Raw genomic sequence first — 19,092 nt, 5'->3', positions numbered from 1 at the left:
GAACAAAGTACACATGAAAAATAATTTCCATGACACAACTCTGTGAACATATTATTTTTACTGTTATTGTTTTTTTAATTAAATAATGAAATGTAATATAAGGTTAAATATACTGCATCTTGTTCTATTTCAAAATTTCTTTTGTTTAAGTGATCAAGATCATTCACTCCTGTTCAGTTGTAGATATTGTTGTGCAGTTGCAGATGATCTACAGTCACTTCCTGATGAACATTGTGGTGAACCTAGAGGATCGATTCCCAGACCTTCCACTCCTCTAGAAGTTTGAGGTCTTCAACACCCGGAAGTTCCCTCAGGGTAGGAGCCAACCTGCCATGAGGAAGATGGCATTTAAACGTTATAATGAGTATATCAAAATAAAAAAATGATCGTGCATGCTGAGAAAGTAGTTACATGTTGCCTTGACTAAATTGCTTTGTTTATTTTGATATCATAATGTAAATAGAATAGTTTATACAGTCATGGTATAAATTATAGGACCATTCTTTTGTGTTTTTAATCATTGCTAAACAAATGAACTTCAGTTTGACTGTAAGAATACAAATATTTGTCTTCAGACCCGGTAGGAGAGTATGTCAGGGATGGTTTGATGCAAGCTAAGCAGGCCAAAGTTGATTGAAAAGATTATGTCCAGACGTAAGGGAACTGTACAAGATGTGTTAGTGGAGCAGGGATACGGTGATGATGACAGAGGTAGGATACTTTGTCTTAAAGCTTAGGTATGTGTTTTAAGTGCATGTTATATTCAGGGGACATAGGAATCTAGTCAAATCTCGTACACAACAGGGATAGCTATGATTATCAGGAAGGTATTGTAATGTAGTGTTTATGTAACATCAGCACAGACTGGATATATTTAAGAAACGATCGTGCTAATAATGGAGAAAGTGTAGTTTTTTGTGTATGTGCTTGTAAAAGTTTAAGCTATCTAGTCCTAGTAAAAACTAATGCATGAAACCTTGCAGGTGGATAAAACTTCCATAGATAATATGAAGAGGAAAACTGTGTGTGTTCAAGTAACTGTCCTGATGTGAATTAATGGACCCAGGTATATAGATTTATAGCTTAAGGTTAATAAACAGCTCTCAGAGATCTTTTTGTCATGCTATTTTATATGAGAATACAGCTACTGATACCCATGGAACATGGTGCTTAGATGAAAAAAACATTGCTATCAGTAGTTTAGCAGACATGTGAAAGTGGTCTATAGTAGTATGGCTGGTCATGGCTTCTTAAAGAGGACATCAGTACTGGTTTCTTCTTAAGAAACAGACACTTGAGTGATTCATACATGTATCACCTCAAGAGTGCACAATCAAACAACTAGTGAAAACTAACATGTTCATTTGAATGCTTTAAACTACTCTGTAGCTTCTTCCATGACAATACACAAGTTTTCATTTGGACATTTATAAGGATAGAAATACACACTTAATAGTCACATGCTTAAATGATGAATATATTTGGATATTTAGATATTTAGAGTTGACTTTTATGGTGATTACCGTATGATGAAGTTGATACTATCGTGTCCAACATTGTAGACTAAACAACAACAATTATAATGTTGGTTCCAGCAGTAGCAGCATTAGGGACAACATGGACTTGAATCTTCCCAGGGATGAGAGGCCAGGACAGAAATGGGCTGCAGGGGCCAGAAGTAACAATATAGTCGACATTGTGAGAGGTCTTGTTGCCACAAAGGTAGGGATGCATTAATAAGTTGTCATAGCCTTGGTTTTGTTGTCAATCCTGGACCATAGCTAAAACTGTAAAAGATATTGAGACGGAACTTGGTACACATGTTGCCAGGGACAATACACACATGTTAAGCAAGGCCCAGTATTCAGGCTGAGTATACAAAATGTAACCGGCTTTAATAATTGTTGTTATATTTCCCTTATTCAACTAACAAAATGCAGATAAGCGTTCGTTTTTGCTCCATTGTGCATTTCTTAGGCTTTGATATTGAGTAGGTTTTTATAGGGTAAATCAAAATGTGTGATTATGAATTTGAATTGAAGGTTTTTACAGATTAGATCAAGAAATGTTTTTGTGGCTGACATGCAATATCAATAGCTCTATATTTTCAGTGTGTTGATGGAAACCTCATTTCCAGCTTTTGCTTTAACTTGAAACTATCATTTTAGTGTAATTGTGCCATCTTGGTTTCAGCAAGTTTTAATGATTTTACAGATCAAGATTATGATTTTCAACCTGTCCTAAATACATTAAGAGTAAATCAGTGTGTATAGGACGCATTATTTACTCCCAGAATTCCCATAAAAATGCTTACTTTTTATCTACACTTAACAAAACTTATAAGTATACAGGTATAAATATGCTCATATCTCTGTAAATACTGGCCTGATTTTGTGGAAATTTTCAACAAATATTGCTTAGATATACGGTATGTTATTTTATTTATTACATTTCATAAACGATCAGATTTAACACACAAAAATCAATAAATGTGATGACGCGTAAAATGTAAATGTCACAATACATAAAAAAGAGAATCTGCCACCCACGGTTGAATTTGACCAAGTCTAATAACGTATGTGTCCACCCTGAATGTTGATCACAGCAATGCAGCGTCAACGCATTGACATGACATATCTTTGTACATAATTTTAGTGTATAGTATTAGACTTTGACATTGTTTTCTGGCTGAAATTGCATAAATAGAGAAATAATTGGAGGAAAGGTCTTTAATGTTTACATTTCACTTCAACAGGACATTACTCAAATCGATTGATGGATCAGTGGAAAATTGGGCAGGTTTAGCTGCTAGTAATAGCATCAGCAGACAACAACAATCAGTCATTTGTTCATTCTAAGTTTCAAAATTTTAGGGTAGATTTTACATTGTATGATTCTGTATTAAAAATATATAGACATTTATACTGTGATGTTGCGTGAATGTGCACTGTCAAAGTGTGAAGGTGTGAAAAACTCCCTCTATCTAACGCCAGCAGCCTTTCTATACTATTGCTATAGTACAAACTGTTGCGATGACAGTGTTGTTCCTTCCATTATACCACATGTTTGAAATACTTCGCCTAAAGTGTTTTACATAAGTATACAATTGCTTTTACTATTCGCAACGACAGCAAAACAATTGAGGGTTTAGAGGAGAGGGACATCAGGATGACAGAATGAAATTCCTGATTATTAATTATTTAATACAGTAATGCAATTAACCATTAATCAGCTTTGTACCACTTTGTGTCATTGTTATTTGAATATTTTTTATCATTTATGTACATGGACTGTACTATTTTATAAACTTTGCCATTCCTTTATTCAATACAATTCGTCAGAACAAATACGGTGGCTGCCGACTGACATTTTTCACTGGGTCCTATTGTATGAATTTTTTTCCATGATTTTTCTCGTGTTTTTTTTGCCTGCATCCTATCTTTGCTAGTGTCTTATACACAGTGATATATATGGTATGCATAGAATAGTAGAAAATTTGGGGAAGATTGGGCGATTGATCTAGTATTGCATTACTTTTGCTAAAGCTATTTTGTTGCTCCATAACCAGGTTACAAGGATAATATTGTGTGAAAACAACATAATCTTAACCAGGACTGCCTCTGACAAGGAAGAGGAAGGTATATTTACTGGGATGTTAAATTTAAATTTTAAAAAGGATAATTTGATACATTGTCAGCTTGACTATTCGAAGAATAAATGGAGCTATACTATTGTACTCATCGTAGCATTGACGGCAGAGAGTGCGTGTCCTTGAATAAGATTTTGCATGTAAGCACCTTTAAGTCATTATCTCAGAAACAACATCATGTATTGAATTAAAACCTTAGTTATGTGGTCCCAACTATCCAACCTAACTAATTAATCAAATTATATTTTAAGTATCTCCCATGGCATATGTAAGATAGGTTCATTGATTGACTGATTGATTGATAAATGTTTCAGTGTTTATATTTTTCAGGACGTTTTCTACCTTTTTTAAGGCTGCTATCAAGTAACTACATGCTTTGGGTAACAAGGCTTCCAATTTATAGTTGTTACTTTTCCTTAAGGCCAAAAAAAAAATATGTCTGGTTCAGGAAACCCGACCGACCCTATTTTTTACCCGCCGACCCTAAACTTTTTTTTCGAAATCGCGGCCGAAAACCGCTATACTGCGTATTGAAAATTTTCTTTTCTGTAGTTATTGCTCTTTGGGTTAATAGAGCGCGTTTATATCGATCTTTGGGTTAATAGAGCGCACAACAATGGCGGCGCCCATGGCGTGTTCACCAGCCACTTTGATGGCCATAAAACTCCAAAAATGTGAACATGGAGCAGAGCGGCAGGTCATGAAAGCGGTCCAGCATGGTTGCCTAGCTAATGCCTTATATGATTTTGTGCAACACCACTCACAATGTGCATTTGTTACAATGACAGAATTCACAAAAGAGATGTATTAAAGTGACTTATCTTTACAAGATATTTTAAACAAAATTGTCGACAGAAATCTTTAAAAAATGGAATTTTTATAAAATACTAGGTTGTACATGAATCTCTTTTGTGAACTCTTTGTGCAGGTTAGCATTGTACAGAGGGTGACTAAAAGGCATAGGGTACATAAACAGCAAGCATAGAAAAGGAAAATAATGTGAATAAACAAAGATGATACATGGTTAGATAGATTAGATAGATTTATTCGACATAAAAATTGCATAGAACATGACAAATACAAATTTAAACATGTATAAACATATATAACATTTATGTCAAGGATAACACAAAAAAGAGTTAAAATAAAACCTTATTTCCATTGTGGTCCTTACAGATAATACAGGGTTGAAATGCTCTGTTATTATGTGGTTAAATGACTGCATTGAAACAAGCACACATCACAATACCACATGCTGGGAGTTACAAAGTGATCTGACTGCTCTGTGCATCGTCTACACATAGACAACATACGTCCAAAAAAAAAAAAAAAATGGAAAAAATGCCTACCCTCCTAATTTTTTGGGACAACGTTTCCTGAACCAGACATTTTTTGGCCTAACAGACATATCTAGTTAGTTTTTCAGTCATCAGTGTCTGACCCAAAGAACAACCAAAGTTACATGTTTCTGCATTGTTGACAGTACTCATGCATTTAACGCCTCACTCTTTTGTAGGCATATTTCAAGTAAAGTTTCCATAAGCTCATGGTCATTTTCAGGTATCTGATGTTGTGTGTTGGCAGAAATGCAGAGTGATACCACCAGTCACCTGAGCCACCTTTCCCCTCACAGACGAGAGACTCGTCTGTCAGTGACAGTAGTTTCCAGAGTAGCACTGAATTGCATGAAGCCTTACAAACTTAAGGTGAGCGGTAAATCAGGTCCATATGTTGCTTCTACCAATCTTTCTCAATCATTTTATAATTCTTATTTGCCTAGATCCAGGATACTGTGGGTCAGCTTTCTTACATACATTCCAGGTACATAGAAAATCTGCATTCTAAGGGCAGTTGTCAGTGTAAGAGCTAGTATCTTCCTTTCACAACTCTTCTGCAATTGCATGAGCCATCTTTTATTCTGAAGGTGGCTCCATGTATTGCAGACTTGCTATACAGAATGCATAGCTACATGGACATTGAACTTCATTCTACTTCATAGTTTGTGTTGGGCAATTAAGCACCCGCCCAGCACAGCTTGTCACCACTGTGATACTTGTACTTGTGACTTGTGTGATTTTCAATAGCTACACTATAGACTTTAGAAGCAGCTTGTCCAGGTTTGCGTGAAGAAACCATGTGCTTTGAATTACAGCAGCCATCCACTGACAGGCTGGAGTGATTTGGATTTCCAATGCCACATTTACCTTTGTGCTCAGTGACAAGCTGGCGCTTAGCTGCCATGTCTGATGATCCTCATTGAGTTTAATGGTGTTTCTACTGGCCTTATCATCAAGTCTCTGCATATGACTTCTTGCAGTAGCTGAGATATCCATATATGTGAGAAGCACATTTGCCTTTGTTATTCCAGCAGGCATTTCCCTAAACCCAGAACCAAGAAACGTGTTTATTGTGGCTCCCTTGCCATCTTTGCACTCGCTGTAAGTGTGCACTCACAGTTTTAGCATCTAAATTCAAGTTTAAATCCTAGACCAAACATTGTTTGTTTAATAATTCTTAAATTCAGATTTTGGCACTTCTAATCATATTGTATAAGGTTCATACTTGTAGACTACTTATATAAGTTAAGAATTTTCTCAAATTGACTATGCTGTTTCCCAGATTTACACCCTTCTTTTGCAGATACTGGCGTAAGTTACGGTGCACCAGGCAGGTCTTCCTGATTTGGAATCCACATCTTCAGCTGAACTGCGGCAAGGAATAAAATCAGACTCCTTAGCAGCATGGTGAGCTTTGTTTGTTTCCAGGATGGCAAACTCCACCAGACTTCCTGAGTTTGAGCTTTTTATGTATTTTTTACAAAAAGTTACTTAGTGGAATCACAACTGTGACACCTTTGGAGACTAGATACAAATTGAGGAACCATGATGTGTAGAAAGCCTTTAGGATGCTTTAAAATCAGATAGGTAAACAGGATTCTCCTGGATCATAAGACACCTTGTGGACATTAATTTCTTTTCTTGGGTAAGGGCAGATGGAGTATGTAAGAAAGAGATACAGATAAGAAAGTTAACACTGTTTTACAAGGTTTATTTGTTTGTCTTTAATCACCACTTTGAAGCTCATGGTTGTCTATCTATTATAAATGCTAGATTAATATTTCTCATTTGTTCTCATTATTCAAATATTGAAATGCATGATTTTTATTGAACATTTAAAGTATTTCTATCATAAAACTCTATTAAACTCATTTTAAATGGTGTGAAGGGACTAAATCAGGGACAAGGGATCCATTTCTCAGAAAAGGTAGCTGTCTCACTAGAGGGCCTTAAGTTTCCATTGTTGAATATCACTGCCTTTAAATTGCTGTTGCAGGACAGTTTTTAAGAGCTTTGATACACACTTAAAGTTGTACTCTAACAGATTGACAGCTTTGTCAGGTTTTTTCATTTTTGTCTCAGAATCAGCTGATTTTGGTATCAATGCCTTCACTTCACTCATATAACGTAATACTCACAATACAACAGATCTCAATTGTTTGAAACAAGGCCAAAAATTTCAATTTTCTTAAAGTGTTTGTTTTCACAAAAAATAGCTCATTCCAAGACATAAAAAGTTGTCGAAACAGTCAATCTGTGTTCGTGCAAATTTAAAAGTTAGGAAAAGTGAAAGTAAAGAAGTGAAGGTTTGCATAAAGGTGTCGGCACACAACAAAATGCTTTCGGTTATAATGTATACCCTCAAGTAGTTAACTTAAATACCTTGTTTCTCCTCATTTAGGTAGCATTTGTTAATATGTTTAATGCTTTCTTGAATGTATGTAAAAGTTTTCATACGATTTACATCATAATTTAAGACATTACGCGTTATAATGAGGTTTTGAATGATATTTTGCAGGATTTTCTTTGGTGGATGGATTTAGAGATGAACCCATAGATATGGCCATTACAGTATCAAATGGATGTTATAGTGACTTTAAACAAATGATGATATAAAAAAACAAAACTATCTTGATTAGGGTTTCGGGTGTTTAATAAATCAACAGACAATGTGTTCATAATTTGTGGAATAATAGTGTTCAAGCTTTAAAAAAATTCTGCGAATTCGTAATATAAAAGGGAAAAGGAGTAATTTTACATAAAACAAAAAGGGAATTTCATTATTAAAGAATCATGTGTGATCATGTAATTCATGTTTTATTTCTCGGTTGTAATAGAGCAGTTTTCTTATATACACACATGTAATTGATATAAATCTTATTTGAATTTTTTAATTGGTTCAATGAAGAATAAGGTTACGGTTCCTATTGGTTAACTTAGTTGATACAGACGTTTGCATTTCATTTGGTTCAATAAACATGTGAAGGTTTGCCTAGTAACCTATTTCTGTATGTGTTACTGACAAAGACTTCTACCTACAGGGCTTCACAGTCTTGGATGAGAGCATGGCTTGGGTAACAGATGCTGGGAGCCAGTCACAAGAGGAGGAGGTCGGGACACAGATGCTGGGAGCCAGTCACAAGAGGTGGAGGGCGGGACACAGATGCTGGGACCCAGTCACAAGAGGTGGAGGCGGGACACAGATGCTGGGACCCAGTCATAAGAGGTGGAGGTCAGGACACAGATGCTGGGACCCAGTCACAAGAGGTGGAGGTCGGGACACAGATGCTGGGACCCAGTCACAAGAGGTGGAGGTCGGGACACAGATGCTGGGACCCAGTCACAAGAGGTGGAGGTCAGGACACAGATGCTGGGACCCAGTCACAAGAGGAGGAGGTCGGGACACAGATGCTGGGACCCAGTCACAAGAGGTGGAGGTCGGGACACAGATGCTGGGACCCAGTCACAAGTGGAGGAGGTCTGTACACAGATGCTGGGACCCAGTCACAAGAGGTGGAGGTCGGTAAACAGATGCTGGGACCCAGTCACAAGAGGAGGAGGTCGGGACACAGATGCTGGAACCCAGTCACAAGAGGAGGAGGTCTGGACACAGATGCTGGGACCCAGTCACAAGAGGAGCATGTCAGGACACAGATGCTGGAACCCAGTCACAAGAGGAGGAGGTCAGGACACAGATGCTGGGACCCAGTCACTAAAGGAGGTAGGGACAGGGATGCTGTGACCCAGTCACAAGAGGAGGAGGTCAGGACACAGATGCTGGGACCCAGCCACAAGATATGGAGGTCAGGACACAGATGCTGGGACCCAGTCACAAGAGGAGGAGGTCAGGACACAGATGCTGGGACCCAGTCACTAGAGGAGGAGGTCAGGACACAGATGCTGGGACCCAGTCACAAGAGGAGGAGGTCAGGACACAGATGCTGGGACCCAGTCACTAGAGGAGGAGGTCAGGACACAGATGCTGGGACCCAGTCACAAGAGGAGGAGGTCAGGACACAGATGCTGGGACCAGTCACTATAGGAGGAGGTCAGGACACAGATGCTTGGACCCAGTCACAAGAGGAGGAGGTCAGGACATAGATGCTGGGACCCAGTCACTAGAGGAGGTAGGGACAGGGATGCTGTGACCCAGTCACAAGAGGTGGAGGTCGGGACACAGATGCTGGGACCCAGTCACAAGAGGAGAAGGTCAGGGCACAGATGCTGGGACCCAGTCACAAGAGGAGGAGGTCAGAGCACAGATGCTGGGACCCAGTCACAAGAGGAGGAGGTCAGGACACAGATGCTGGGACCCAGTCACAAGAGGAGGAGGTCAGAGCACAGATGCTGGGACCCAGTCACAAGAGGAGGAGATCAGAGCACAGATGCTAGGACCCAGTCACAAGAAGAGATGGACCGGACACTGTCGCAGGTACATGGAGCCATTTGTTCATCAAAACAATGGAAACTACACGGACAAGCCCAGAATCCTCAAATTTAACCAAGATCCTGTTTAAAAAATAAGAATTAAGGCCAAGCAAGCCCCAATCAAGAGACACAATGCTACAAGACAAGAAACATTATTGTAATATTGTCATTGGTGACTGTTGGGGTGACTTTCATTGCACCGTCAGTGAAACTTACGTAAAAACTCCCTGGGGCTTAAACAGGTTTATGTGCAATCAACCTCCAGTATATCTTGCATAGTAGTTTCTCCATGCACATTTAACACATATGATCATGTAAATATGAACGATGAAAATGGTCATACAAGTATGATGTGTTTGTGGTCTTTCAATTAGAGACCTGAAGTTTCCCTACCAGGTGGTAATTATCTAGGTCTGTTAAGTTATACCTGCTGTAATGCCCATAAAACCAAAAAGAGAGCCGCGGACCAAATACCAACTTTCGTTTCTTGATTAACATTCCACAAAGGGGCACAACTCAACAAGCATTAAAGCCAGAGTAATGGGCCTTGCTGAACATATCCACCAAGTTTCATTTGAATACCTTCAACATTTTATCTAGTGTTTACTATGGTAAAGTTTATGCACAAAGACGACACTGCCGAAGCCTATAAAACTGACAGTACCTTTACTATTTTCCTTGCACAAAACAGACAATTAATCAATCATGTGTCATTTATAACATTGAACAGAACTTGTGCAAAAAATTCTTGAGGAAAGTCAATATCCTTCATGAATTTCAACATGTTATTAGTTGCATTCCATTTAGTTAACATACATGTTTACATAAAGACATGTTTCAAACTTCAGTCCCAAGAAGCAGACAGGCAATCCCAGGAACACCAGCCCATTTTGTTGCTCACCAACAGTATTGATGATAGTGACATAGAAACATCCGTATGGTGGAGAAGGCTGAGGTATTCTGATTGTTTGTAAAGCAGTGCGGTAAGTGGCTCTTAGGGTAACATTTAACTATTAACTTAACAATGAACGAGAAATATGTTTTAAAAAGATAAACAGCGATTAATTAGGAAACAAAGTCGGGAAGAGTGTATGAGAAAGCCAGATGAACTTAACATGTGTATATAGTTTCATATGTAAGATATGTATTAATTAAGTGGTCTTTTTTAATTTAATGACATCTGGATGTAATTTTTATTGGACAAGTTTCTTACATTTAAAATGTCTACTCTATTCATATTAGGATTGCTTGACCGTTTAAAACATCGAGCTTAGTCCATTTATATTTATCTACTGTAACCAGACTTGGAGGAAGTTACTTGCTAGCCGATTGCCTATTCTACAACCATGCAGTGGATAGACAACAGTAATGATGTAGATGAAGCTACACATGCTCATAACGACGTAAACAATGTTACAGCTTACTAACAAGAAGACTCCTATTCTGGCTATTTTATTTAGCAGATTTATTTCCATTTTAGCTGCGAGGCAAGCAGATCACAAGGTGTTTTGGGGGTGTGTTTCCAGCACCATCCAGCAGCTGATCTAGCAGTCATCACCCACCAGTTGCTGCACAACAAGGTGTTAGCAGTCCAAGACTGGTCTGTGTTCTGGCAGCAGATTCGGATGAACAGCAATGTAAAAGGTCACTTGCTATTTTCACTGATCATATATTCTTTAAACTGAAACATATGTTTGTATCAGTAATAAATGTCTCTCCATCAGTCCATTTGTCCATTGGTCCATCCTAGGGCATCGGGACAAGTCTACTTTTTCCATTACTCAATTTTTTTGAGGTATTGACTTCAAACTTCATACACATATTGACTGATTTGAGGTGAAACTCTGCAATTGTCTGTTTTGTGTACATCACAATTCCTGTCTGCTTCATAACATTCAACCAGTTGAAGGATTTTGAAATTACTCCCAACAAAAGTTCACCATATTGAGACATTGAGACAATATGCAGAGAGCAACCAGCTTGGCTCAAGGTCAAGGTCACACTTAGACATCAAAGGTCATATTACTGCATTTCATGTCTGCTCTATAATCTCTTAAGCCTCTTTCAGGATTGGAAATAACTTGCCACAAATGTTCACTATATTGAGATGGTATGCAGTGGGGGAAGACTTCAGTTTTTAATAACAAAACAACTGTCTAGTTTTATACTATATCAAGTTTTCTTTTCTCCATAACTCCATATATTTTTGAGATATTGACTTCAAGCTTCACACACATGAATGAGTTGAGGAAAAATGTTGTGCATAAGAAACATTATTTTGTGTATGGGCTTTTTATTACAACAGTCTATAGCTTGTACAACAAAAGTGTTGACTAAACCATTCACTCTGTAACATCTTTCAAGTCTAGGCCAGACATAGTATTCTCATTTCCCAACAAATTCACTTTTTCACTTTAAAGTTATATTTGTGGAAGTAGAGTTATGCTCTGACAAAAATGTAGCCATTTACAAGAACATGTATATTATCTGTGGTGATATTTGAATGCTTCAGTGATGAGCTCTAGGCTGAAATTCCATGTTGCTTGACACAGGCTGAACTTTCCCCAGTGATATCAGAAGAGGTCCAGCCCCAAACAAAGTGGCATCCAGGGAGTGGAAGTTGGCCCAGTGATATCAGAAGAGGTACAGTCCCAAACAAAGTGGCATCCAGGGAGTGGAAGTTGGCCCAGTGATATCAGAAGAGGTACAGCTCCAAACAAAGTGGCATCCAGGGAGTGGAAGTTGGCCCAGTGATATCAGAAGAGGTCCAGCCCCAAACAAAGTGGCATCCAGGGAGTGGAAGTTGGCCCAGTGATATCAGAAGAGGTCCAGCCCCTAACAAAGTGGCATCCAGGGAGTGGAAGTTGGCCCAGTGATATCAGAAGAGGTACAGTCCCAAACAAAGTGGCATCCAGGGAGTGGAAGTTGGCCCAGTGATATCAGAAGAGGTCCAGCCCCAAACAAAGTGGCATCCAGGGAGTGGAAGTTGGCCCAGTGATATCAGAAGAGGTACAGTCCCAAACAAAGTGGCATCCAGGGAGTGGAAGTTGGCCCAGTGATATCAGAAGAGGTCCAGCCCCAAACAAAGTGGCATCCAGGGAGTGGAAGTTGGCCCAGTGATATCAGAAGAGGTCCAGCCCCAAACAAAGTGGCATCCAGGGAGTAGAAGTTGGCCCAGTGATATCAGAAGAGGTCCAGCCCTAACAAAGTGGCATCCAGGGAGTGGAAGTTGGCCCAGTGATATCAGAAGAGGTACAGCCCCAAACAAAGTGGCATCCAGGGAGTAGAAGTTGGCCCAGTGATATCAGAAGAGGTACAGCCCCAAACAAAGTGGCATCCAGGGAGTGGAAGTTGGCCCAGTGATATCAGAAGAGGTACAGTCCCAAACAAAGTGGCATCCAGGGAGTGGAAGTTGGCCCAGTGATATCAGAAGAGGTACAGCCCCAAACAAAGTGGCATCCGGAGTGTAGAAGATGGCCCAGTGATATCAGAAGAGGTCCAGCCCCAAACAAAGTGGCATCCAGGGAGTGGAAGTTGGCCCATTGATATCAGAAGAGGTACAGCCCCAAACAAAGTGGCATCCAGAGTGTAGAAGTTGGCCCAGTGATATCAGAAGAGGTACAGCCCCTACAAAGTGGCATCAAGGAAGTAAAGTTGCCCAGTGGTATCAGAAGAGGTCCAGCCCCAAACAAAGTGGCATCAAGGAAGTAGAAGTTGGCCCAGTGATATCAGAAGAGGTACAGCCCCTAACAAAGTGGCATCAAGGAAGTAGAAGTTGCCCCAGTGATATCAGAAGAGGAACAGCCCCAAACAAAGTGGCATCAAGGAAGTAGAAGTTGACCCAGTGGTATCAGAAGAGGTCCAGCCCCAAACAAAGTGGCATCAAGGAAGTAGAAGTTGCCCCAGTGGTATCAGAAGAGGTCCAGCCCCAAACAAAGTGGCATCAAGGAAGTAGAAGTTGCCCCAGTGATATCAGAAGAGGTACAGCCCCTAACAAAGTGGCATCAAGGAAGTAGAAGTTGCCCCAGTGATATCAGAAGAGGTACATCCCCAAACAAAGTGGCATCCAGGGAGTAGAAGTTGGCCCAGTGGTATCAGAAGAGGTCCAGCCCCAAACAAAGTGGCATCCAGGGAGTAGAAGTTGGCCCAACCCCTGCAGTAGACAAAGTGGAACAACAAGACATTGAAGATGAGGAGGTATATTGAGCCATGGTATATTTGTTGAATCTTTGTCATTATAAGCTGGAGCCGTATTCATAAAACGTCTTAAGTCATATCCTATCTTAAGTCAATTTCTCAAAATTTTTGTTGTCAAATTAAAAGAAATGTAGAAATGATTTAAAGTATGCTTCTTTCAATTTTAGAGGTCAATGAAAATAATGAATTTCCAAAATTATTTATTTTATTTCAAATGACCAAAGAGATACTAAAATAAGGAAAGCGTCTTAAGTTTGGAAATGACTTAAAAAGTTTTATGAATACCGCCCCAACTCTGTTTTTAATTGAATAATTTTCAACTGAAACTTTGTAGGCTATGAAAAGAATAAAAAAGTCAAAGCCTCACCCATCCTGTTTCACCGATTGCTGGTCAATAAAAGAGTCATTTCAAATATCATTATTTAAACAATATATTTAAAGGTAGTGAAAGTAATTAACATAGCATGTTTTTAAACTTGTTAAAATCTATAGAAGTAAAAAGATAAAACAGACAATTTAACTACCTTTCAATGAGGTTCATTGTTGTTTAATCTTACCAGAGCACTAAGTTAATTAAACAATATCCTACTGCAAAAATTGTTGCATGACATTATATAGTAGTTAACTTTGCATGACTCTATTAAGTGTAATTAATTATTGTTGAGTGTTTATTAAGATCCACTCTTTACTCTATATTTAATTATCTGTCAAATTGACTTTAAAAAAAAAGTAAAACATGTCATTTTGAATAATGCCTTTCTGCTATATGAGATTAGGATATGACTATGCAAAAGTAAATTCCTGATATCTGGGTCTCCAGGGTTTGAAATTCTGATCACCTCATCTATGGTCAACAACTTGGTCAAACTGGATTACACAAAAGCGGCTGCTTTTTAATTCAATCTTTGCCAAACTTGAGACTAGAATGATATTGATTAAGTTAAAAAATATACTAGTTTATCTTGGGTCAAAAACATGGTCACTAGGTCAAGTCTTTTATTCAGTAGGGGCTGGTAAAATGATTGTGTTGTTTTCTTGGTAAATTTAAATAATGGTCGTTGCAGGTGAAAAAAAGGTTATCATTTCAGCTAAAGTAGGCTGTGTCCTCAGGTGAGAAGTATATGGCCATCTTGTTGATACTATGTAGGTATTATAATTGTATAGTTACTGCCCTTTGTTACTTTTTCTTGTCCGAAGCATAACTTGAAAACTATTTGAAGGAATTCAATTAAAACTTCATACAGTGATAGATCATAATGAGAGGAAGTTCAGTGTACAGGAACCGCAATTCTATTTGTGAATCAGCCAATTACAGAGTTATTGCCCTTTGTTACTTTTTTCTTGTCAGTAGCAAGTTACTTGAAAAAAAGTAACTTAACTCATTTATAGATGGCCATAGGCAATCGTATTCTGTGCTTTAGAACATCAAATATATCAGTATTAACATCTCAGTATTAGCATCACTGATATTGTTTAGAGCCTTTTTCTAACTTTTAAAAACATAATAAAAAAATGAATAACTGACGATAGTCCATAAAATAAAGTTGTCATTTAAAGGTTGGCTTTCCAAATAGTTGACTGCAATTTCATATCAGGGCGGCATTTGGGGGTATTAATCACCTTCAGTGATAGCTCTAGTTTTAAAAAATTCTGCAGCATCAGTTTATAAAAAAAGTGCATTTACTTCAGGGGAAGGGACCAGCAGGCCTTAAGACGTATGTATGAAGGTCTGCCAGGCAATTATAGATTACTTGTAGATATTGACAGAATTGTTTTCCCAGGATCTATATGTATACAATGTACCTTTATTTAAGTTTTGCTAATTTTAATTCAATTTTATTTTCAGAATCTTGCACAGAGTTAAACACTTCAACAGACACCTGAGCATTGGCATTCATATGATCTACCTGTGAAGTTCAACCAGGCTTTATAAAGCATTACACACAAGGCAGCTATGGTTAGTAGTTGCACGAAGATATCCTTCTTGACCCCCCCCCCCCATTTGATTTTGATGTGTTACACCAGCCAACAGGCTAAGTGTTTAATTTTATGCATATCAGACCATCATCAGACATTCTGCCATACATATCAGACCATCATCAGACATTCTGCCATGTCAGACCATCATCAGACATTCTGCCATGCATATCAGACCATCATCAGACATTCTGCCATGCAATCAGACCATCATCAGACATTCTGCCATGCATATCAGAATATCATCAGACATTCTGCCATGTCAGACCATCATCAGACATTCTGCCATGCATATCAGACCATCATCAGACATTCTGCCATGCATATCAGAATATCATCAGACATTCTGCCATGTCAGACCATCATCAGACATTTTGCCATGCATATCAGAACATCATCAGACATTCTGCCATGCATATCGGACCATCATCAGACATTCTGCCATGTTAGACCATCATCATTCTGCCAGGCATATCAGACCATCATCAGACATTCTGCCATGCATATCAGACCATCATCAGACATTCTGCCATGTCAGACCATCATCAGACGTTTTGCCATGTCAGACCATCATCAGACATTCTGCCATGCATATCGGACCATCATCAGACATTCTGCCATGTTAGACCATCATCAGACATTCTGCCATGCATATCAGACCATCATCAGACATTCTGCCATGCATATCGGACCATCATCAGACATTCTGCCATACATATCAGACCATCATCAGACATTTTGCCATGCATATCAGAACATCATCAGACATTTTGCCATGCATATCAGAACATCATCAGACATTTTGCCATGCATATCAGAACATCATCAGACATTTGCCATGCATATCAGAACATCATCAGACATTCTGCCATGTCAGACCATCATCAGACATTTTGCCATGCATATCAGACCATCATCAGACATTCTGCCATGCATATCAGACCATCATCAGACATTCTGCCATGCATATTATAGAGTTAAGGCCATTTCTTGTTTTTTTCTGTGTTACTTTGATGAGGTTTGATAAAGATAATGAAATAAGTCTGCTGTGTTACTAAGCAACACTTTTAATTTGGGCCTTAATCACCAAGTTGGAGCTTGGCATTTTCTATAGAAATCTTTAACCAGATTTTCTTCTTTTAAAATATTTGCTTGCCTGTTTAAGCTTTTAAGTGCAGTATTAAACAGCCTTCTTAAGATCTTTATGTTGCTGCTGACAAGTAACTAGATGGTCTGAATGTGCACTCAGGGTGACAAAAGTTGTCAAGTATTAGTTGTTTCTTTTCTGTCAACTGAAATTTCTAGTGAATGTTCATGTGTAGTAGTTATGATGCTGCAGAGCCAGCACAGCTTCATGACAGATATACACATGTTTAGGCAATTTGACAGTATTGCTGTATTGGATGCCACACATTTTTGTGTGGATGTGTCATCTGATACAGACTCGAGGCATATTCTCAGTATAGCTTACATAAGTGCATGGTCAATAATTTCTCTGTCATTTTCAGATACACTGTGTTGTAATTGGCCAAAAATGCGGATTGGTAACACCAGTCACCTAAGCCACCATTGCCCTTGCAGACAAGAGTGTGAAGTAACAGCCCCTACAGTTTACAGCAAAGCCCTCAACTGTAGCCCTACAAACTTCAGGTAAGCGATTAAAACCTGGACTACAAGCCATCGATGCATTCATTAATAGTCTATACTTTTTACAAGCATCAAAATTCAAATTTTGATACAAGATTTAACCTTTTCTTTTTTAGAATTATACCTAAGTGAAGATCATGTTTATAAGTTACATAATTACATGTTACATACATAAATACATACTTCTTAGGACGGATAAAAACTTTCTCAATTTGGTTATAAATGCAGTTTCCAAATCAACACCTTCCTCTTGCAGATACTGCCGATGGCGTAGATGCAGTGAACTTTGCCAGTTTTTCAGCTATGTTGAATTGACATCTCCAACTGATTTTAAGAGCCAGGATTGATATCAGACTGCTTGACAGCACGGTGAGGCTCTGCATATTTAATTACAGGCCAGCTTACATGGCCAGAAAGCAAGCGTTTTTGTTTTTATTGTTTTAAAAACAGATAATATAAAAAGGTTCTCATTGATTTTGATAAGCCGAGTGGACCTTTCATTCTTTTACTGGACATTTTGCTTTTTTAAGTAACCATTTTGATGTTTATGATTATATATCAATAATATATGCTAAAAATAAACTTGATAATAGAATATAACTGTTTCATTTTTTTTTATCATTCAAATATGGAAGTGCATGACTTTTATTGAAAATTCAAAGTTTTTCTATCATACGTTAGCATGATACAATTATTTAAATGTAGTGAAGACACTAAATCAGGGATAAGGAACACATATTAACACATAGGCATGTAATGAATTTTATAATTTCATGTTAATCTATTAAATATATCTGGAGAAACATCAAATATAATCTGATCTCCATTTCCCAGAAAATGTAGCTGTCCGAGAGTCTAATTTCCACCAATGAGTATCACTGTCTTTAAATTGTTGTTCCGTAAAAAAAATTGATTGATAACAAATGGTAACAAGAGTATTCTTGCCTAGATACACAGTTAAGACATAGGAAAAGTATTAGTTTTTATGTATAAAGAAGTTGTCAGGGAAATGGTTCCGGGTGTCCAGTACCCCTTCAAGTATTTCTTTAAACAATGTTTCTCCTCACTTGGGTAGCATTTAATGATGTGTACATTGTATTCTTGTATGTGTTTCTACGTTTACACATGATTCATATCATATCTGGAGACATTTATGTAATTTTGAATATTTTGCAGGACCTCTTTCTTGGGTGGATGGATTCAGAGATGACCTACAGATGCAGCCATGACTGTGGCACATGAATGTTATAGATGATGACTGTAAAGAAATGATGATAGCTGAAAAATGAAACTATCTTAATATGGTTTTCTGGAATTAAATTAGCAGACAAAGTATTCATATTTCTGTGGAAAAATAATGTCATAGCTGAAACATGTTTTGCAAATTCAAAATGGTAATGTTTTTCTCATATTTTATGCTGGCATCACAAATATTATCATTGGCTCTGTATACGGTAATCTCTCACTTCAAAACATAACTAATTGGAATATTTGAAGATTAAATCTTCATTATTTTTATTTAATATAAAATGCTATGCTGGTTTTACTGTCTTAAATAATGTTACTTATTATGTCTGAAAAGCCTAAAATAAAGTTTACAAATTTTGTGTCGTCCTGTTGTGTTTCTGTAAAAGAAATGTTTCAAGTCTCTAAAGTCAGTTTCTTATAATGCTGCAAGAAGTAGAACTAGAAATGCCAATGTGCTGTCTCATTAGAAATCAGGTGATAAACGCCACAGTAGTAGAAGTAGAGCCAATCTATTTCATAGAAGTTAAAAGGTAAAATGAGTGCTGAATGCTGTCACAGAAATAGTAGTGGTGATCAGTGCTGCAGTAGTTAAGTGAAAATCATTGTTAT

The 19,092-nt window shown here is 38.0% G+C and overlaps 1 protein-coding gene and 2 long non-coding RNA genes across 8 annotated transcripts; all 3 read left to right on the top strand.

The window, feature by feature from the left end:
- The first annotated feature begins 215 nt into the window (after positions 1–215).
- Positions 216–8,163, top strand: LOC128218793 (uncharacterized). Of its 6 annotated transcripts, XR_008258460.1 has the most exons (7): positions 216–315; positions 576–711; positions 984–1,066; positions 1,596–1,722; positions 5,210–5,355; positions 6,018–6,087; positions 6,290–8,150. It is a non-coding gene; the product is annotated as an uncharacterized LOC128218793 (long non-coding RNA). The 6 variants fall into 6 exon arrangements; XR_008258461.1 differs by lacking the exons at positions 216–315; positions 576–711; positions 984–1,066; positions 1,596–1,722 and adding an exon at positions 4,086–4,672 and having other exon boundaries at positions 6,290–6,393; positions 8,028–8,163; XR_008258463.1 differs by lacking the exons at positions 216–315; positions 576–711; positions 984–1,066; positions 1,596–1,722 and adding an exon at positions 4,086–4,672 and having other exon boundaries at positions 6,021–6,087.
- Positions 8,164–8,364: 201 nt separating this feature from the next.
- On the top strand, positions 8,365–12,259 carry LOC128218791 (uncharacterized). Its single transcript, XM_052926489.1, has 5 exons — positions 8,365–8,707; positions 9,032–9,418; positions 10,263–10,369; positions 10,895–11,058; positions 11,927–12,259. The coding sequence occupies exons 1-5, from the start codon at positions 8,477–8,479 to the stop codon at positions 11,959–11,961; spliced, it is 924 nt and encodes a 307-aa protein (XP_052782449.1). The 5' UTR covers positions 8,365–8,476; the 3' UTR covers positions 11,962–12,259.
- Positions 12,260–13,088: 829 nt separating this feature from the next.
- On the top strand, positions 13,089–18,514 carry LOC128218792 (uncharacterized). The gene is made up of 5 exons (XR_008258457.1): positions 13,089–13,611; positions 15,458–15,568; positions 17,097–17,238; positions 17,492–17,604; positions 18,412–18,514. It is a non-coding gene; the product is annotated as an uncharacterized LOC128218792 (long non-coding RNA).
- Positions 18,515–19,092: the final 578 nt, after the last annotated feature.

The sequence above is a fragment of the Mya arenaria genome, chromosome 15 (assembly GCF_026914265.1).
Source record: "Mya arenaria isolate MELC-2E11 chromosome 15, ASM2691426v1".
Classification (NCBI taxonomy): Eukaryota; Metazoa; Mollusca; class Bivalvia; order Myida; family Myidae; genus Mya; species Mya arenaria.
Note: the sequence above shows the minus strand (reverse complement) of the source record. Positions and strands in the feature narration are given on the sequence as shown.

Excerpts from the sequence above, each read along its gene's own strand:
- LOC128218791 (XM_052926489.1), top strand. The coding sequence starts at position 8,477 with ATGCTGGGACCCAGTCACAAGAGGTGGAGGTCGGTAAACAGATGCTGG. Across the intron at positions 8,708-9,031 it reads GGACCCAGTCACTAAAGGAG|GAGGTCAGGACACAGATGCT; the intron begins GTAGGGACAGGG and ends TCACTATAGGAG. Across the intron at positions 10,370-10,894 it reads GTATGGTGGAGAAGGCTGAG|CTGCGAGGCAAGCAGATCAC; the intron begins GTATTCTGATTG and ends TTTCCATTTTAG.